This window comes from Hyperoodon ampullatus (assembly GCF_949752795.1).
Source record: "Hyperoodon ampullatus genome assembly, chromosome: 10".
Lineage (NCBI taxonomy): Eukaryota > Metazoa > Chordata > Mammalia > Artiodactyla > Ziphiidae > Hyperoodon > Hyperoodon ampullatus.
The window spans coordinates 95,412,213-95,435,070 of record NC_136923.1 but is presented as its reverse complement, the minus strand read 5'-3'; the positions used below and the strand labels follow the sequence as shown (position 1 = coordinate 95,435,070).

General features: G+C 36.4%; 1 protein-coding gene across 1 annotated transcript in view; it reads right to left on the bottom strand.

The window, feature by feature from the left end:
- Positions 1 to 22,858, bottom strand: part of RANBP9 (RAN binding protein 9) — a gene marked incomplete at both ends in the record, with an annotated part of 89,208 nt that overhangs the window by 28,463 nt on the left and 37,887 nt on the right. The window contains 3 exons of the mRNA XM_079712843.1: positions 1,878 to 1,900; positions 6,175 to 6,342; positions 7,292 to 7,344. Coding sequence (XP_079568969.1) covers positions 1,878 to 1,900; positions 6,175 to 6,342; positions 7,292 to 7,344 — 244 coding nt within the window. The remainder of the gene's footprint in view (positions 1 to 1,877; positions 1,901 to 6,174; positions 6,343 to 7,291; positions 7,345 to 22,858) is intronic.

Here is a 22,858-nt window from a genome sequence, read left to right as displayed (position 1 = left end):
ATTTTCCCTGGCTTGTTTTCTATTATAACTTGGATTTCTTCTGGTTTTTCTAGGATTTTTCTTCAGAAAGATTAATAACCTATAGATAGGGTGTCTATTCTCTGCCTTTGAGTCTCCTGTCATCTCTCTCAAAACATTTCTAGAGCTGGAGTGTATCTTATAATCACGGGCACCTTACGTCTGTTCGGGCAGCTGTCATGAGGCAGCACTGGTCACCACCTACATAGGTGTGAATTTGCTGAAGGATGAGCTCACCAAAAACTCTTGAGTCTTGATTGTTTTTCCTGGTCAAACAGCTGGATAAATGCAATTCCTAAGACATTTTAGTCAACAAGCCACTATGGACCAACTGAGAAAGGAATGTCAGAGTCCTTGTTGTGTCAGAAAACCTTTAGTTAATACCTTCTGGTCATATGAAGAAAGTGAGCATATGAAACCCTGCACAATGCAGTCAGGAGCTTGGAAGAAAGTGCCAGAGACATAATGGAGGACTCTTAAGAAATGTTCTTAATGGCAGAGAAGACAATATCACGTAGAAAAGCACAGACATTAACTCTGAACAAGTGTTTTAAAAGGTTGGACTCTGAACATGAAGAAGTTTGGGGAAAACCTTAATCAATTTATATTGTTTACTGTAACATTTTTAGGTATGTAATGTGATACTGATTAAAAATTTAAATACCTGAAGAGATCATTCAGTGAATATAAAATATAAATTCTAAATGATAAGAAAGCACTTCATCGTAGTTTATTAGTTTGTTCGTTTCCACCACCCCCGCTGCCCTTAGGGCTACATATGATGCATATTACAATTGATAGAGCCTTAGATTTGGGGAATAAGGTATGTAGAATCAAACTACTTCTTATATCTCTAGTGATGCTGAGTCACCATCATCTCCTGCCTGAACTTCTGCAATAGCCCTTCACATGTCGGCTTGCTTCTACCCTTACTCCCCCTGCAGTCTATTTTTCATCCCAGTACATCATAATAACTAACACTCTGCAGTGTCTTTGTATTTCATCCAGAGTAAATGCCCAAGTCCTTACAATGTCCCTCAAGGTCTAGATGATCTCCTCATCCTCCCTGTCATCATATCTGACTCACCTCCTACTGCTTTCATGTCTCTCTACCTCCCTTCATGCTATTCTTCAAACACGCCAGATATGCTACTGCCTTAGTACCATTCCCCTAACTAACTATTCCCTCTTCCTGGAACATTCTTGTTCTCTGTATCCATTTAGTTAACTCCCTCACTTCCTCAAAAGTCTCTGCTCAAGAATTACCTTGAGCAAAGGTGAGCAAATTATATCACGTGTGTTCTGTCTTTGGTACTCCCAAGCTCTACTGTTTCTCTTTCTTTAAAAAGTATTTAAATCCTTTGAAAATATTTTTAACGCATTATTTATTCTCTAAGTTCCTCAGCTTGAATACTCCAAGAGGACAGAGCCCTTTATCTGTTTTGTTGAATAATGTATCCCAGGCACAGAACCTGCAGCACAGTGGCACTCAATATACACTGAATTAGTAAATGACTAGAATTGTTGTACAGCCACTTACCACAAAGTCCAACAATACCAAAGAGACATATTTCGAATGAATCCACAGTGATACTAAAAAGTGTATTTTAAATAATCATTTCCCATTTCGTTTTTAGCTACAGCTAAGTTCCCTTGGGCAATGGTGTCCAGTGCAACTTGGAGGTTAATTTCTGATGGTCCAGACCAATGGTAGCTTGAGAAAGGAGCTCTAGCCTATGCATGGCATGGCATATAAACTTAATTACCAATAAGACTGCATTTTAAACGTGATTAGTACTAGTCCTTATATACTTTTAATTAAAAATACAAAACTACTTTTACAAGAAATTATGTCTTACCGGTAAGTCAGTGAAAGCAATACCTAAAAAGGAAAAAAAAAAGTGGCATTAGAAGCTGTTTTTCAAAGGCAGAGTATGGTGACAAGCTGAATTTCTAACTAAAAAGCAGGGAAAAAATAGCAAAGGAAGAAAAAAATTAAAAAGCTAAATATAAAATAATAAGACTAATTTTTTTCTCACTAACACCTAAGCTGCTTTATCCAACCTTACTATTTAATCTTCCTTACCTATATTTATCTTTTAAATAACGTTGAGGGGAAAGGAAAGATTTTCTGTTAAAAATGGGGGGTGGGTGAATAGAAAATATAGTACTTTTGTTTCCTTTTTAAAAAATCTTATAAAAGTACATTCTCAGAGCTTTGACTACTCTGGACAGAAAATTTTAATTCCTCCTTCAAAGGACAAAGATTTATACAGTTCAGAATTTCTCTTAAATGTCCACTGACAGTAATTTCAACAGTCATGTACCAAATACACTTGAACAATGGCAATATCACTGGAATACATCTACTGACACCCCAAAGTGATGGTGTAACCTCCCTCCAAATATTCAAATATATTACTTAGCTGAAAATAAGGTAATAAGCAAACCAAATATTTCTGTAGGACCTCATTCATACGTTTACAAAGACTGAGCTCTAGAAGAACGGGAGGGGCGGTGTTGGTGAGCCAGTTAAGCAAAGCTCTTCCAGTATAAACACACATTGACACAAAATACAGCCACGCCAGCACCACTGCCGCTGCGGTGCCGATCGCCTTCTAAAAAAGGAGGGCCCTCCTGTTATATTATCTTTAAGGTCTCTCTCTTCCCACTTGAGAGTCTATGGCTCTATAATTGTGCTGTATCACCAGAAAACACAACTATCTGACTCTATTTATTAAAGTAATAAAGTTAAAAGGCAAAGTGACTATAAATCTCTATTGTACATGTTTTTAAATAAATGGTAAAAACAGTGCTTTGTAATTAAAGTACTGTTTTTATGACTTTTAAAAACCAGTGAACTCATGCTAGCTTGTCAAAAGGAAAAGTGAAGCTGGAGATCCCCCCACCCTCCGTAAAACATTCGATTACCTTCAGCTTCATTAATAAATAGAAAGCAAACTGACTGTGGGCCAAACGAATATGAGAATTTATTCTAAAAATTTCGGAAAACTAAAAAGAACACGGAAAGCAGCAAGAATAAATATGACCATACATATTTCTACCATTTTTCATAAAACAGCAGTCTAATCAATTATCTTCCTCAAAAATGTCTATTGATAAAGATTGTCTAAATTCATATTGTTTTAGCAAAAATTCCCTTCGGTCAGTAATTACTGAAATCCTTACTTTACCAACACCTCTAATGAAAAACCCAACTTAATTCTATAGATTAATACTTTTGAACATTGCCAAATACAGCATCCACAACCTACACATATTCAGACCACAAAGATGGCACTTTAACAAGCTGTGTAATTATTTAAATTTTACACAGAAAATAATTTTTCCCCTATTTCCTAATCTGATTATCAAGAGGCTTTTTGAAAAGTTATCTTCAGTTGATGAATGATAATCAATAAAACAAAATTTTTAAATTTCAAATAAATTAACTTGCATACTGAAATGTTTCTCCTTTAATTATTTTCTCAAAAACCTTTCCATTTCTCTTTATATGGTAAGTAAATATATATTTTGAAAACCTTCATGAGACAGAAACTAAAGATGTATCAGCCTTGGGGCAGAAATTATCCACTTTGGGAAATACAAGGGAAGCATAACTGAATAATTTCTTATCTTCTAGATGCTAGAATCTGGACCAGAGATAAGCACACTACTCTATAAAGGGCCAGCAAGTAAATATTTTCTGCTCTCTAGGCCATGTGGTCTCTGTTTCAACTACTCAATTCTGCTACAGTAGCAGGAAAGCAGCCATATACAGTACATAAGTGAATGGGTGTAGCTGTGTTCCAATGAAACTTTACTTAGGAAACAGACAGGAGACCGATTTGGCCCATGGGCCACCACAGCTTGCTGGCCTCTGTTCCAGTGGAACACTTTCTGCTCACCAATGTTTTACCACTGCACCCCCAGCACCTGGCCAACAATAATAAATAACCTTTAGTGAATACTCACTATGTGTCGGACAATCACTTGAGAACTTCACATGCATCACTTTGGTTTGCTCTAATAATAAGGTAGGTAGTGATCTGATAGTGATCTGATTTTATGATCTGAGGCACAGAAATGTTAAGTAACTTGCATAAGGTCACACAGCCAAGCCAGGAGATAAACCCAGGCAACTAAAGAACCCATATTGACCACTGTTATACTGCCTCTGTATGTGCTTAATAAATATTTACTAAATTTATGAATGAATAATGCCAAATGTTTCAAAGTGACTTAATTCTAGAATGTGATCCTATCATTAGGTACCCTTTTCTTAAACAGCATCTCACATTTTAAAAACAGCTTCCTTACTCAGAAGAAAATTTCAGTGTAAATACTTGTGAAAATCTAATAGAAAAAAATAATATCACATCACCTATGGTCTTCTCAACTCCTAAAATAAAATTTCTTCTCTGGAATAAAGTTTGAAAACTGTAAAAAGATTAATTTTGGTTTTAAAGATGTCGTCTTGGGCTTCCCTGGTGGCGCAGTGGTTGAGAGTCCGCCTGCCGATGCAGGGGACACGGGTTCGTGCCCCGGTCCGGGAAGATCCCACATGCTGCGGAGTGGCTGGGCCCGTGAGCCATGGCCGATGGGCCTGCGCGTCCAGAGCCTGTGCTCCGCAATGGGAGAGGCCACAACAGTGAGAGGCCCACGTACCACAAAAAAATAAATTAATAAATAAAAATGTCGTCTTTTGCATTTTTGAACCAAAGGTCATACCTAAAAGCAGATTTCTCCTGGTTTACTTTAAGATCGCAAATATCTTAAGCAGCCAAGCCAACGAAGACTATGCCAGTGAACTGCTTTGGTAAGTCAGAGCTGAGCACTAACAACAAATACACTAAAATGCCTGTATCCTGCTGGAAACCAGTTTGCCACAGCAATCAAATCACAAATACATATAATCTGCATGGCGACCTTTATCAACATTCTTGTACCGAAAAGAATGTAAGAATCTTTGTGGACTTGTGACAGTCTTTAAGTTAGACAGCACAGGACTTCAGAATCAATATTAATAATCAGAAGGAAAAGTTTTAAGCCGAATGTAAATATGAAGAAGACAGTAACTTTATATAAGGAGTATGCTGAGACACTAAAAAAAAAAAGACTATTACCAATGTAGCCCAAAATTTAGAATTTTCTACTATGAAATTACAGAATAGTTTTTGTATTATATTAAAGAACATTTACTATATGTCTAAGCATACCATCTGCAGCTTAATTTTTAAATACTATTAATAAGCAAACGGAATTTTCTGCCTTCTGGAGTTACTTAGTTTTTGCCTTTTTTCACTTTACCTCATCAGAAATAATTTGCCATGAATCAAGGATGTTTCAAACAGTAAAATAATGTGAAACTTTTTTACTTTTAAAGCATCAGTTTTGCTATCCTTTATACTTTCTTTAATACAAAACAAAAACGAACAACTTGTAAGAAAAGGGAGCGTAACAATTATACACAATTTAAAATCTGAAGTATTATGCATATTCAACTAAAACCCCTGATTTCCTATTAGCTTTACAATGGATAGATTTCCTCATGTTTTCATTAATCTATTTATTTGCCACCTGTCTTTTAATAGTTTTGCTGTTATTTGCTCACTTTAATTCTGCTCCCTTTTGCAGAACTAACTTGTAGTCACCATCCTTTATCAACCTTTGTTAGCAGGCCTGATTTTTCAGTATGTCAACGCCCTTCATTTGGTTGGGGGCATCAAGCTTCTTCTCGCTTTGTCATTACCCCCATACTATACTAAAAACTGACAGCTCTTTTTTCTAAGCACCTGTTACCTAGAGAACTGGATCATACTGTGACAGGCCTTACTCAAAGCAAAGCAGAAAACACTTAGCATTTCTACTACTAGAATAAATATCTGAGTACGAGGTTATTTCTAGTTAGTCCTATATATGTGATACAATGTGGCCTTCACTGTAAAAAATTAGGGGTTTTAGTTGAATATGTGTCCATTATACTTCAGATTTAAATTGTCACCATTTCCTCAGCTTCCACCTAGAAGGAACAAAGAAATAATTTCCAGAGGCATCTACTCATAAAGGAGAATTACACAAAAATATTACTACCATGATGTAAGTACAATAATCATAACATCTGGTTATTTAACATGCAATTCATTATCTTAGTACCTAAACTATGTCCATTCTTGGTGTAGAAGCAGGTATTGTTGATAAGGTTAACACAACAGCCAATGACATCACCAGTCGTAAAAGTTGGTCCATAAGGTTGTCCCGTTCCAGAAGAACAAAATGAATGTCCATCATCACCATGATAACCATATGAATGTTTATCCCAGCCTAAAGAGAAAGTTCCAGTATATTTACAGTGAAAAGTAAGGTTCCTCTATACTAGAGCTATTCACTAAGATTATAACAAGCTAAGCAAGAATAGTACAACAGATAGTACAAAGATAAAATTCCCAAAAGTACATTTAAATTCTCAACAATTACAGTACATAATTTCTATATAAAACACTGCTTACCACATTAAGGAAAATAAATCCACCACACAGAATGCTAAAATATATCTTAAACAGAGAGGACTCCTACCAGAAAATGCAAACAAACATACCAAGACACATTTTCCATGCATATTTCCTTTGCTAATAGACCAAAGGAATTTTGCTTTGATTTGGTTTAAGCACACACACACACAGATACACAGACACAGACACACACACACACACACACACACACACACTTTAATATAACAAAAGACGTTTCTTTCAATTATCAAAAAATTTCCTCCAAGGTTAATTTTTAACATTAGTAAATAGAATACCAGAAAATATAATTGAAGAATCACTTCCATATGATTAATGGTTTTAGGAAACAGTTCTCCTATCTCAATTCACACCTTTCTTAGTTTACTTTTACTATCAGCCTACATTCCCAGAATATTAAAACAACTAAAAATGGTTTAAAAGCTAGGAATGTGTTGGGTAGGAAACAGAACCAACCACATTAAAACATTTAAAGTAGTTGATATGACTACGTACTGGAAGTTAAAAATACCAACAAACAAAACAAAAACAAGCAAAACAAAACAAAACAAAACAATGCATGGTATACTTGTTATGTTTTGCTAAATAGCATAAAATTTATTAAAACCATTCAGCTCGACTTTGAACTCATAAGTGATTAAAAATATAGAAGATTAATGTACTTAACTATCTCCAAATTATTACTTGACATTTTTAGCCAGAGTTAGCCATAAGACTGTACTGTAATTCAATTACAAGTGTACCTGGTAGTCTATTCATGTTCACACCTTGAGCAGAAAGACCAATTCCCATGTAACTGTTTAAAAAAAAAAAAAGGAAGGAAGAAAAACTGGTTATTATAGTCATATATGTATAAATTACCAAACACTCTCAAACATTATCGAACCAAGCCCAAGATGAAACTCACAGGGTAGCTACAAAAAAGTTACTAGAATTCATGAAATAGCAAAAAGGGCAATATTAAGCAACAACAAAACCCAGATTCACAGTAAATTCCTATAGAAATCATTCATAAATGTACCCAAAGTATTATTAATGCTTAAATACTCTAAAAACTATAAAAATCCTTCCAACGTATCTACACAAATATTTAGAATTAAGACTTCTAACAAAAAGTATAGAGGGACTTGTGGAAGAAAAATGAAATACTAAATAAGAAACAAATATGTTTTCAAAAGGATACAGTAAAAATCTAGTTCCACACACATACACACACAAAGACATGGAGACATATTGAAAAAATATCCAATTCATATAAAAACATCTGAAATACTTAACAGAATTATACTAAAAAGTATGTGCTATGGGATATCTATATATTCGTTTCCAAAAGTGTTTTGGCAAACTGACAATACAGACTTAAATATGAGACTCAATTATTAATTTATGAAACACTAGAACAAATTTATCTCCACAAAAGAAATACAAGAGGAAAAGGTAATTATTAAGGTATGCAATTTATTTTAAAAGCTTATAAGATATTAATAAAAACTGACAAAGACAGTTCAAAAGGGGGAAAGCATAAAGAAATATATTTATAAGTATCGATGCAAAAAAAGAAAAACTAAATAAAAAAGCAAACTGAATCCAATTTGTTAAAAGGCTAATTGTCGGTGATTGTATCATGATTTAAAATGGTATTTGACAAATTTCAGCTACCACTCCTAATAAAATCTCAAATAAAAATAAAAGGAAACTACCTAAATATGACACACTTTTTTCCAAATCTAATACAGCAAGCAAGGCATTCAACAGTGAAACACTGAAGTCATTACCATTAAAATCAGGAACATAGAGATGCCTACAACTGTTAAACATTGTTTTGAAGGTTTTAGTTTAATAAAATAAGAAAATAGGAAGCTTAATAAGAGAACTAGATAACCAGTATAAATATTACAAGACATAAAATTATCTTAATTGTAGTTGCTCTGATTATATACATAGGAGACTATGGAACATACTAAAAGCTTTTAGAATTAACTAGTTATTTTGGAAAAAATGGCTGAATTTAAGAAAAACATTTTAACTTCTTTTCTAGTAATAACCAGCTAGAGAAAGGAAGTGGAATATATAGACATATCAGTCATAATAACTACAGAAATTATAAAACAAGAGTAAAGAGCTCAAGTAAAGCTCCAGAATGATATCTTAAAAGTGGTAAATAAATGAGTATTTTAGGTATCTGGATAACTTGACAGCATAAAAATAGCAATCTTTCTAAAATTAATATATACATGTAATGAGGTTCACAATATACTCCAAATGAATATTTAAAACTAGAAAAAGTGATTTTAAAGTTCATATGTAAAAACAGAATTTTGATCAAGACAAAATTAAAAAAAAATAACTCAGTGTTTGTCCTACTAGATATTAAAACTCAGACAATGGAATTCACAAGTGCAATATTACTAATAAGAGTAAGAGTCAAGTGACACAAGAATAACAAAACATTAAGAAACAGCATTTTGGATGTCTAGTCAAGACTCATGTAAGTTGGTATTCTGACTCAGCCCCTTTGTTCCAAATACAGTATACAATGTAATTACTTATTTTTTAAAAAAGTAGTAAGTCACAAGATAATCTTTGAGAAGAGACACAAAACTGAGCAGGGGTACAGCTCTGGCCCTGCAAAGCTCTGGGTCCTTGAGCACCCATTAATGGGTAGGAGTTTCTCCTGAGGAAACAAAGACTAGAAAGGCTCCACAAGGGGATCATTAGCTATGCTCACTGCTTAAAGCCAACAACTGGAATGGGCTTCCCCTCCTGAAGGGGAAGAAAACACTGATACCACCTGCGGCCTTGGCTAAAATTCATTTGCCATTGTTGCCTAGTTGAAGGGAAGGGGGAAGGAATAGCCTCTTAACTAAGATCTGAACAAAGTTACTGAATGGATTTGTTATTGAATCTGCAATACTCCCAATACCACTTTGAACAAAGAACCTGGAAACTCTAATGTAGACCTGGTTTTAGATTGGGGACCCAGGAGTTAGGAAGCAACTATAAAGTATAATAAAGGGAAAATAAGTATAGAACTAGATAGATAAACAAAATGGAGGAAAATGTTAAACTTTCTAATTAAAATGAGGCCACAAAAACAAAATTCTAAAATATACCAAATATATATATAAGACCAACGAAATACACAACTGGAACATGAATTCATTCTAGATGACATCAATCAATGGAGAGTATGACAAAAAAAAATTTTTAATACATTTAGGATTATGTGAAAGAAAAAAAGGAGTCACCATCACTAAACAATACAGTAGAGCACCAATATTTACTCCGATAATTTAGCCAGTGATTTTGCACAACTCAACTGAAAAATACGTTGGTAAGCTGAAAGTGCACACCACAAACAGAGGAAGATAAAAACACATCACAGACTATCAATGCAAACAAAATCCTAAACGCTTCCAAAAAGAAAGGCAGATTACCTCAGAAGGTATGACGATTAAAATGACAGCTGACTCCTCCCCAGCAACAGGTGATGACTGTAAACAATGGCACGAAGTATTGAAAGTAAAGAACTATCAACCTAGAACTTAATTCCCAGGTAAACCATCATCCAAGAATGAGGGCAAAATAAGATATTTTATGGCATAATAAAGCTAACACTTTACTATCCACAAGTGTTCACAAAAGAACTATTTGAGAATAGACTTTAGGAGGAAGACAAGTGAAAACAGAAGGAATGCATGGGACAAAGAAATAACAACTAGAAAAGAAAATGATGAAATGTAATTAAAATTAATTACTGAAAAAAATGCTATTAAAGAATTTTAAAAATCTATAATCCAGTTATAATGTGCTAGAATACAATTCAAAATTACTTGACATATAAAGACATAGTAAAACATGACCCATATTCAAGAGAAAAGACAAACAAGAGAATGACCCGGAGAGCCTCAAGTCATTGGAATTAAAGCTAAAGTATTCAAGGCAGCTGCTGTTACTATGCTGAAGGATGTAAAGGGAAATATGCTTGTAAAGAATGAAATAGGAAATTTCAACAAAGAAAAAGAAGCAATAAAAAAATGAAATTCTGGGGCTTCCCTGGTGGCGCAGCGGTTGAGAGTCCGCCTGCCGATGCAGGGGACACAGGTTCGTGCCCCGGTCCGGGAAGATCCCACATGCCGCGGAGCAGGTGGGCCCGTGAGCCATGGCCGCTGAGCCTGCGCATCTGGAGCCTGTGCTCTGCAACGGGAGAGGCCACAACAGCGAGAGGCCCGCGTATCACAAAAAAAAAAAAAAAAAGAAAGAAATTCTGGAGCTGAAATATATTTGAAATAAATATTTACTAATGTACCTAATGGCACGCTGAAAATGGCAAAATGAGTAAGTAAACAATGACAGAACTGATATGAAGAACAGAGAAAAAATACTGATGGAATAAAGAGAGAGTCCCTTGGGCAGTAGCAAAAGGTCTAACATAAATGTAACCGAAGTCCCACAAGGAGAAAGAGAATGGAACAAAAAAATTGAGAAAAATTCCCCAAATTGGGTAAAAGAAAAAAATTTACACATTTAAAAAGCACAGAAACCTCAGCAGGTTAAGTACAAAGAAAAGCACACATAGGCACAAATCACAGTCAAACAGCTAAAAACTAAGAATGAAGAGAAAATACTGAAAGCAGCCAGAAAAAAATGATGTATTACTTTCAACAGGAACACTAAGCTGAATATCTACTGACTTCTCAGAAGAAAATATGAAGGCCAAAAGATGGCTGAACAAAATATTTACAAGAGCAGAAAAGGGGAAGAGGAACCCATGCCAACACAGGGTGTTATATTAAGGAAATATCCTTCAAGAATGAAAGTGAAATAAAAATATTTCTCAGATAAGAGAAAAAGAATGTGTTGCCAGCAGACCTGCACTAAGAAAAATAATAAAGAAAATCTGCCAAACTGAAAGGAATCAGACAGATATATCATATGTGTGTGTGTATATACATATATATATATATATATATATATATATATATATATAAAAATAAAGGTATACCAGATATAACATATACAGGTACATTTTCAGGAAGGAAAGAAGAGCATTGCAAATGGCACACACATGGGTACATAATAAAAGACTGTTTTCACTCTTAATTTCCTTAAAACCATGTATGACTCCTTAAAGCAAAAATAACATGTATTGCCCAGTTCATAAGATAAGTAGATGTAATACATATGGGTAACTACAGCAAAAAGTACAGGAAGAGGCAGTAAATGGACCTATATGGTTGCAAGTTTCTGTATTTTATGTGAAATAGTTAAACATTAATTCTTAGTAAGTTATGAAAACAGGGATATATACTAAAATCTTTAGAGTAGCCACTAAAAAACTACAGAGATATTAGTTAAAAAGTCAACAGGTAGGGCTTCCCTGGTGGCGCAGTGGTTAAGAGTCCGCCTGCCAATGCAGAGGACGCGGGTTCGTGCCCCGGTCCGGGAAGATCCCACATGCCGTGGAGCGGCTAGGCCCGTGCGCCATGGCCGCTGAGCCTGCGCGTCCGGAGCCTGTGCTCCGCAACGGGAGAGGCCACAACGGTGAGAGGCCCGCATACCGCAAAAAAAAAAAAAAAAAAAAAAAGAAAAGCCAACAGGTAAATTAAGACAGAATTCTAGCAATATATCAAAATGATAATATATCAAGACCAGGTGGTGTTAATCCAGGAACACAACACTGGTTTAACATTCAAAACACCAATCAATATATTTTATCAGATTAGGAGAAAACTCTTATGATCATTTAAATAGTTGTAGAAAAACATTTGACAAAATTCAACACCTATTCACAATAAAAACTCTCAGCAAACCAGAAATACGAGGGAACTTCACCAACCTATATTTACAAAAAACCTACAGCTAGCATTCGTAATAGTGAAATATTGAAAGCTATCCCCGTGAGATCAAGAACAAGCTAAGAATGCCAGCTCTCACCATTTCTATTCAACACTGTACTGAAAACCCTAAGCATTTCAATAAGGCAATAAAGAGAAATAAAAGGCATAAATAAAAAAGGAAGAAATAACTTGCCCAATGTCACACAGCTAATAAGTGGCAGAACGTATTGGGCAAGTTACTCATCTGAACAATGTGCTGATACCAACGAAAACTACCTCACTGGTTTGTTGTGCGGGCTAAGTATATTTGCAAATGCAAGGAACTTAGAGGTGTGCCAAATTTATAACAAGAACTGTGTTACTGTGACTGTTAGCATTTTATTCTCTGTACCCAGTGGAGGCCTGGCACATAGAAGATGCTCAATGCACAGTTTTGAAGGAATGAATAAATGAATGAATGATTAGTTTGATTAAAAAAAATCTCATAAAGTAATGGTATGACATATTTTTAGTTTAACATAGCTTGCTTATTTATTTATTTATTGGGCTGCGTTGGGTCTTCGTTGCTGCGCGCGGGCTTTCTCTAACCACGGCAAGTGGGGGCTACTCTTCCTTGCGGTGCGCAGGCTTCTCATTGCGGTGACTTCTCTTATTGCATAGCACGGGCCCTAGAGCACGTGGGTGTCAGTAGTTGCAGTGTGCGGGCTCAGTAGTTGTGGCTCACAAGCTCTAGAGCGCAGGCTCAGTTGTTGTGGCGCACGGGCTTAGTTGCTCCAAGGCACGTGGGATCTTCCTGGGCCAGGGATCAAACCCGTGTCCCCTGAATTGGCAGGCGGATTCTCAACCACCATGCCACCAGAGAAGTCCCAACATAGCTTATTGTTAAAATTGAATACAGACATATAAATATATTCATCTAATAAAAACATCCTATTTGGGGAAGAAAAGAAATCAATCTGACTTTACTTGTAGATAACCTAATTTAACAAGAGATAACCTTTTTTTTTTTTTTTTTTTTTTCCCCCGGTACGCGGGCCTCTCACTGTTGTGGCCTCGACCGCTGCGGAGCACAGGCTCCGGACACACAGGCTCAGCGGCCATGGCTCACGGGCCCAGCCGCTCCGCGGCATGTGGGATCTTCCCGGACCGGGGCACAAACCCGTGTCCCTTGCATCGGCAGGCGGACTCTCAACCACTGTGCCACCAGGGAAGCCCAACAAGAGATAATCTTAAAAAACATAAAATAATCAGAATAAGTGAATTTAACATGGCTGCAGGATACAAAGTTATTGTATAAAAAAATCTATTGTATTTGTATATACTGGCGGTAAACACTAAGAAGATAAAATTTAAAAAACAATTACGTCTACAATAGCACTAGAAAGCATAAAACATTTAAGAACTGAACAAAAGGCGTGTAGAATTTCTCTGCTGAAAATTACCAAACATTGTCGGTGGGAATTAAAGAAGATGTAAATAAATGGAGAGATTTATCACATTTATGGACTAGAAGACTCAATACTATTAAGGCTGCAATTCTCTCCAAATTGATCTCTAGAGTCAATGCAATCCATATTATACTCACACGAGGAGGTTTTTGTAAAAACTGACAGGCTGATTCTAACGTTTATACAGAAATAAACAGGATCTAAAATATCCAAAGAAAGTTTGAAAAAGAATACAGATGTAGGACTTACTCCATCTGACCTCAAGATTTACCATAAACCTGATTAAGCAAGACAGTATGGTACCAGAATTAAGGATCAACAAATAAATCAATGGAATGGATTCAGAAAGAGCTCAGAAAGAGATCCACACTTATACAATCCTTTAATATTTTACAAGGGTGCCAAAACAATCCAAAAGAGTAAGGAAAGTTTTTCTAACAAACAGTGATAGAACTGATACCCATTTGGAGAAGTAAACATTAATCTCTACCTCACATGATATATAAAACTCAACTGAAGACGGATCATACTCCTAAATATGAAAGTTAAAACTATAAAGCTTCTAAAAGAAAACATGTAAAAATATCTTAATGACTTTGGAATAAAGCAAATACCTATCAGGACACAGAAAGCAAGAACCATAAAATAACAAACTCATAAACCAGACATCAGCAAAATTAAAATCTTCTGCTCAAAAGACATAAGACTATTCAATTTTTATAAATGGACAAAAGATCTGAATAGACACTTCACAAAATAATACTGCAAATAACCAAGAAGCACGTGAAACTGCTACACAGCATTAGTCAGTCACTAGAGAAACACAAATTAGAACCACACTGAGATACCACCATGCACCCAGCAGAACGGTTAAAATATAAGACTGGCCACACCAGTACTGCCACAGATTTGGCACAGTGAGAGCTTTCATACACTGTTGGTGGGAACGTAAAACGGGACAACTCCTTTGGAACCATGGCTGGCAGTGTCTCAAAAGACTGAACATGTACTTACCCCAAGACCCAGCAATTCCACTCAAAAGATAAATGAAGGCACTATGTGCACCTAGAGACTTGTACAAATACGTTCATAAGAGCTCTTCACAATGGAGGAAAAACTGAAACAGCCTGGGTATCTATCAACAAATGAATGTATACACAAACTGTGGTATGTTCTACTCAGAAATAAAATGGAAAATGAATTACCGATATACACAACATGGATGATCTAAAAAATGTTACCGTGAGTCAAAGAAACCTTACTAAGATTTCTTATGATTCTTTTTACAGACATACCTCATTTTATTGAGCTTCCCAGATGCTGTGTTTGTTTACAAAGTGAAGGTCTGTGGCAGCCCTGCATCCAGCAAGTCTATCGGCACCAATTTTCCAACAGCACTTGCTCACTGCGTGCCTCTGTCACATTTTAGTAATTCTTACAATATTTCAAACTTTTTCATCATTAGCAGTTTTTAGCAGTAAAGTATATAATGTAAATACTTTTTCTGACATAATGCTATTGCACAATTAACAGACCACAGTATAATGTAAACATAATTTATATGCACCGGGAAACCAAAAAATTCATGTGACTCGCTTTCTTGTTGTATTTGCTTTATTGTGGCAGTCTGAAACTGAACCTGCAATTTCTCTGAGGTATGCCTGTATATGAAGTTCCGAACAGACAAAATGAAAATAACAGTCACCTCTGAGAGGGTGAGGACAGGGCCTAACTGGGAAAGAGTACGAGGGAACACTTCTAAGGATGATGGTACAGTTCTATGTTTTGATGGGAGCTTGCATTTCACAGGTGTATATGCATCTGCAAAACTCATCAAACGGTACACTTCAGACTTCACTGTATGTAACTTTTAGGATGATTAAAAAAAGAACAATAAGCAAGTATCAAATTCTACTTAGTGATATGCATGGTGTAGTAATTAGAAGTTAAGTCTACTTACTTTGAAATGCATCAAAAAATAAGATGGATCACTGGGTGGACAAAGTAATGGGCAGATACGGGATACAGCAGTTACAGTCAGTTCTACCACAGCATGACATCTGAGTTCCTTAAAATCACTGCACTATACAACACCATGCAATAAAAACCACAGAGTTTATGGGGGAAGTGGGGTTAAGAGCAAAACAGTCAAAAACTTCATTAGTAACATATTTTTAAAAATATAAGAATCCAAAAAAAACCCACCAAAATTCAATAAAAATGGTTTTACATATGTTGAATTGTCAAGAAATACATAAATACTACAATAAATATGGTACCTTACACTGAAAAGACCTGAAGTTTGCTTGGGGAAGTAGGTGAAGCAGGGCTGCAGCTTGTGAGTTATTGTGAAGTGGTGGAAGGAGCTCACAGGGGAAATACGCAACAGCAGATGTGGACGGGTGTGGCTCCCAACAAACAGCGAACCAAGGAAGCTGGAAGATGCCTAAGGTGTTGCATGACATATAAAAACACGCTCAAATTCAGTAGCAGTGAGGGAGTGGAAAGATTTGACGGACAAGAAACTTACTGTGGTATTATGTGCAGTAAGTCCCCTACATATGAACCTCCAAGTTGCGAACTTTCAAAGATGCCAACGTGCGTTCGCATGTCCAGTCACATAAGTTAGTTCATGTGTCTGGTGTACATTGTCATGTGAGTGCATCCTCTATGAGTGGTAGTGCTTTTGGTACTTTACTGTACAGTACTGTACAGAGTACAGTATCTTCATTTCAAGCCCAGGATGTCCGGAAGCAAGCGTAAGAGCAGCGGTGATGTAGCTGGTACTGCTAAGTGCCAAGTGAGAACAATGGACACAAAAGTGAAAACAATTGAGAGAGTGGAAAGAGGCGAAAAGATGGGAGACATCACTCGTTCTTATAACATGAATCGTCCAACCATCTGCACGATTCTGAAGAATAAGGACAAGATCATGGAACATGTGAAGTCTGCTGTGCCGATGATGTCAACAATAATATCGAAGAAGTGTGAGAAAGTGATGGAGGAGATGGAGAAACTTGTGCGGATGCAGGACCAGCATCAGTGTCGAGCTGCTCAGCTTAATGCTGATTCAAGAGAAAGCCAGAAGCCTTTATGAAGACTTGAAGAAGAAACACGGCAAAGAATCACAGGGCACATCTTTTAATGCCAGCCATTGCTGGTTTCACTGGTTCAAGGCTAGAGCCAACCTTCACAATGTAAAAGTAAGTGGTGAGGCAGCAAGGGCCGCCCAGGAATTTCCTGAAATGCTTCAAGAAATTATTGATGAAGGCTCGTATTTACCCGAGCAGGTTTTTAATGTGGATGAGACAGGACTGTACTGGAAGAGGATGCCAGACCGAAGTTACATCAGTAAGGAGGAAGGAAGAGTAGATGCCAGGTTATATATAAAGCAGCAAAGGTTAGGCTAACTCAGCTGTTTGGTGGCAGTGCTTCCGGTGATATGAAGCTGAAGCCTCTCTTAGTTTATCATTCAGAGAACCGAAGAGCCCTTAAAAACATAGCCAAGGGCTCTCTCTTCCTGGTGTGTGGAAGCATAACCCCAAAGCCTGTGTTACAAAGGCCATTTTCCAGGACTGGTTTTTCCACCACTTTAGCCCAGAGGTAGAGAAATACTGCTTGGAGAAGGACGTCTCATTAAACATTCTTTTGCTGCTCCACGGTGCTCCAGGCCACCCTCCCATTCATGGGACAACTTTCATCCTAACGTCAAAGTAGTGCATCTGCCACTGAATACTGTGTCGCTCATCCAACCTATGGCCCAGGGAGTTATAGCGACTTTCAGGAAATATTATTTACGTCACACTTTTCGTCAGACAGTAAAGGCGAGTGATGAATCAGGAACAACCCTGTGACAATTTTGGAAGGACTAGAACATCTACAAGGCCATAAAAAACACTGACTTTGCTTGGCGTGAGGTTATGGCCATCACCCTGAATGGGGTTTGGAAGAACCTTTGCCAGCAGTGTGTTCACAATTTTCGTGGATTTGAGAAGGTGGATGAGGAGTCCAAACAGGTCTCCAGCAAGAAGACCAAGTGACACTCAGCAAGAAGTCGGAGCTAGATCTGCAAGAGGACGACTTCACCGAACTCCTTGCTGTGCAACACGAGGAGCTTACTAATGAAGACCTGATGGAACTGGAGGCCCAGAGAAAGGACGAAGAGAGACAAGAGGAAGAAAAAGTAACTGAAAACCCGAAGAGATTCACAATGCAGGAAATGGCAAGGGGGTTTTCTTTATTTGAGGAGGAACTGTTAGTTTTTGAGGCACAGGACCCAAACACAGAACAGTACACGAAGGTACCGTTCACGAAGCAGCCGTTCAGAATGTAATCAAGTGCTACCGTGTCATCTATGATGAGAAAAAAAGAGCTACTACCCAGACATCACTGGATCGTTTTTTCAAAAGGGTAGATAAAATTGATTCCAGCAAGGAACCAGAACCTGTGCCATCAACGTCAGGCCATGAGTGAAACTGCAGCTTGTCCTCCGTCTCCTGCTGCTGACGATCCTTCAGCTCTACCATCTCCCACCTCCTCTCCCTCCTCCAGTCAGTAACTCTTCTTGCCTGTTCACTCAATGCCAGCCCCTGTGTGCCAGCTGTTGTATTATACTACTGTACTTTTCAAGTTACTGTAAGATTAAAAATGTTTTATTTTTTGTTTTTCATGTATTATTTGTGTGAAAAGTACTATAAACCTATTACAGTATGGTACTACATAGCCGACTGTGCTAGTTGGGTACCTAGGTTAACTTTGTTGGACTTATGAACAAACTGGACTTACAAATGCTCTCTTGGAATGGAACTCATTCATATGTAGGGGACTTATTGTGTTTAGAAAGGGAAATGGACATGAAGTTTTTTTAGATCAATATATCAATACAAATAATTTCAAATTATACATTATTAGCATTGTTAATAATAGTGTGCCAAATATCAAAGAACAGAGACTAGAGGACTAGTTTAGTTTAATTCCTATTATAGATAGATTTAAGTTTACTAACTTATTATTCATCCTACCTGTTCTTTCCATTTGTCCTTTTCTGTGTTCTTTGTATTTTTGTATTTTATGACCTTTGTTAGCTTTTTGCTATATATTTTGGCATTGCATTAATGAGTACCACATAAGTTTAAAAAACTGCACCTTTAATATGTCATATTCTTGACTGAATTAGTATATTTATCAAATGCTGGCAATGCAACACACAACTTTTAAAAACCTTTTTACCTCTTCCCACATGTTCTGATACTGTGGTCATGTTTTGCTTCATTGTATGTCAAAAACTCCACAAGAGCAAGTTACTATTATTGCTTTATATAACTAATGCTATGTAACCCAGATAGACCAACAACAGACTTCTCGTGAGAAACCATGGAAGCCTGAAAGCAGTGGGATAATATATTGCAACTGCTGAAAGAAAAAAAACTATAAACCAAGAATTCTACATCCACTAAAACTATATTTCAAAAGAGAAATTAAGACGTTCCTAAATAACAAAAACAGAGAATCTGTCACTAGCAGACCTGCGCTATAAGAAATAAGGTGGAAAAGAAACTAGTCAGTTACACAAATGTATACAAAAGAAATAAAGAACATCAGTAAAGATAACTGCATAGGTAAGCATAAAAGGCAGTGTAAGTGTATTTTTCTTTGTAACTCTTTTCTTCTCCTATCTAACTTAAAAGACATAAAGCAATAATTATAACTCTCTGGGCCTAAACTGTATAAAGGTATAATTTATGACAATAATAGCAAAAAGGAGAGGGGAGACAATGAAAATACTATGAAGCTAGGTTTAACACACTGTTGGAATTAAGTTGATATTAATCCAATTTATATTGTTTTGAGTTAGGATATTATATGAGTAATCCGCCAGAGCAACCACTAACAAAATAACTCAAAAACTACAGAAAAGAAACCACAATAAAATTATTAAAAGGTACACTAGAAAGTTTACTTCAAACAAAAGAAAGCAACAGAAGAACAGAAAAACAAAAAGACATGACACCAAAATAGCAGACATAAGTCCTCCCTTATCAGTAATTGCAATAACTGCAAATGGATAAAATCATTCAAAGGCAGAGACTCACAGAACACATTTTTCTTTTTTTAAAGATCCAAAGAGATGTTGTCTACAGAGACATTTCAGATTTGAACACACAAATAGGTTGAAATTAAAAGGAAAGAAAAAGAAATACTATGCAAACAGTAATCAAATGAGAGCTGAAAGTTATACTTGCATCAGACAAAATAGACTTTAAGACAAAATGTGTTACTAGAAACAAAACAATATATTTATCATTTATTATGATAAAAAGGGTCAATACATCAAGAAGACATAAAAATTATATACAAATATGAACCTAACAACAGAGCCCTGAAATATTTAAAGCAAATACCCACAGAATTAGGGAGAAATACACAATTCATGATAATGGTTGGAGACTTCAATAACCTACTTTCAATAATGGATGCAACAACTGACAGGAAATCAACAAGAAATGTAAAACTTGAACATAACTATAAATCAACCAGAACTAACAGTCGTTTACAGAACACTCCACCAACCATGGTAGAATACACATGCTCCTCAAGTGCACACAGATTTTCCAAGACATATTAGGCCATAAAACAAGCCTCAATAAATTAAAAAAAAAATGAAATCATACATGGTATACTCTCCAACTACAAGAAAATTAAGTTAGAAATCACAAACAGAAGGAAATGTGGAATGTACACAAATATATGGATACTAAACATGATCCTAAAAAACCAATACAAAAAAAGGAATAATAGGGGAAATTTAAAAACACTTAGAAACGAATGAGAATGAAAACACAATACACCAAAACTCGTAAGATGCAGCTAAAGTAGTTCTTAGAGGGAAGTTTTGTAGTTGCCATTGCCTAAAATAAAAAAAGAAAGATCTCTAATGAATAATCCAACTCTCAACCTCAAGAAACTAGAAAAAGAACAACAAACTATTAAACCCGAAGCAAGCAACAGGAAGGAAATAATAAAGATTAGAGCAGAAATAAAAAAGACCAGAAAAACAACAGAATCAATCAGCCAAAAAATTGGTTCCACTAACCAAGAAAAAAAGACTCCAATTATCAGAAATCAGAAATGAAAGAAAAAATATTAATACCAAACTAAAAAAGATTAAAAAATTAAAAGGATTATAAGAAAATACTGTGAACTATATAGCAACAAATTATATAACCTACTTAAAAATGAACAAATTCCTAGAAAGTCATACACTACCAAAACTGATAAGCAATCTTAAAACTTCCCGCAAAGAAAGAAAAGCTCATGCTCAGATGGCTTCCCTGATGAATTCTACCAAACATATAGAGAAAAATGACCACCAATCCTTCTCAGACTCTTCTTCCCCACAAAGTAAGAAACACTTCCTAACTAATGCTACAAGACCAGTGTTACCCTGCTGCCAAAATCAGATAAAGATATCACAAGGAAACAACAGAAAAATATCCTTTATGAACACGGACACACAAATCCTCAACAAATTACTAGTAAATGAAGCCCAGTAACACACAAAAAGGATTATACATCATGACCAAGGGGAACTTATGCCAGGAATAAAAGGCTGGTTTAGAAACAAAATCAATGTAATATTAATATAACATTAATATAATAAAGGATAAAAGCCACAAGATCATCTCAACAGACACAGAAAAAGAATTAGGCAAAATTCATCACCTTTCTTGATAAAGACACTCAACTAATTAGAAATAAAAGGGAAACTCCCAACCTGATAAAGGGCACCTATGAAAAAAAAATCTGTAGCTAACATCAGACTTAATGGTTAAGAGACTGCTTTTCCCTTAAAATCATGAACAAGAAAAAGATACCCTCTTTTACCACTTCTATTCAACATGGTACTGGAGGTTCTAGCTTGGGCAGTAAGGCATGAAAAATAAAAGACACCAGCTTGTTAAGGAAGGAGTAAACATCCTCTATTCACATACAACATAATTTTGTATATAAAAAATCCAAAAGAATCCTTACCAAAATACTATTAAAAACTAATAAACAGGGCTTCCCTGGTGGCGCAGTGGTTGGGAGTCCGCCTGCCGATGCAGGGGACACGGGTTCGTGCCCCGGTCTGGGAGGATCCCACGTGCCGCGGGGCGGCTGGGCCCGTGAGCCATGGCCGCTGAGCGGGCGTGTCCGGAGCCTGTGCTCCGCGGCGGGAGGGGCCATAACAGTGAGAGGCCCGTGTACAGCAAAAAAAAAAAAAAAAAAAAAAAAAAAAAACTAATAAACAAAATCAGCATGACTGCAGGATACAAGTTCAATATGAAAATCTAATTTTATTTCTACACATGAGCAATGAACAATTTAAAAATAAATTTAAGAAAACAATTCCATTTACAACACAATCAAAAAGAATAAAATATCTACAAATAAACTTAACAAGACAGTACAAGACTTGAACATGAAAAACTACAAAACACTGTTGAAAGAAATTAAAGAAAACCTAAATAAGTGGAAAGGCTACCACGTTTATGGATTGGAAGAATTAATACTGTTAAGATAGCAATATAAAAAAAAAAAGATAGCAATATTCCCCTAATCAATCTAGAGATTCAAGGCAATCTCTATCAAAAGTCTAACTTGCTTTTCTGCAGGAAGTGACAAACTGATCCTGAAACTTGTACGGAAATGTAATAGGGCCCAGGAGAGCCAAAGCAATCTTGAAAAGGAACAAAATTGGAGGACTCACAGTTCCCAATTTTAAAACTCATTGTAAAGTTACAGTAATCAAGAGAGTACATTACTGGCTTAAGAATAGACATAATTTTTTTTTTTTTTTTTTTGCGGTATGCGGGCCTCTCACCGCCGTGGCCTCTCCCGTTGCGAAGCACAGGCTCCGGACGCGCAGGCCCAGCGGCCATGGCTCACGGGCCTAGCCGCTCCGTGGCATAGGGGATCCTCCCGGACTGGGGCACGAACCCGCGTCCCTGGTATCGGGCGGTGGACTCGCAACCACTGCGCC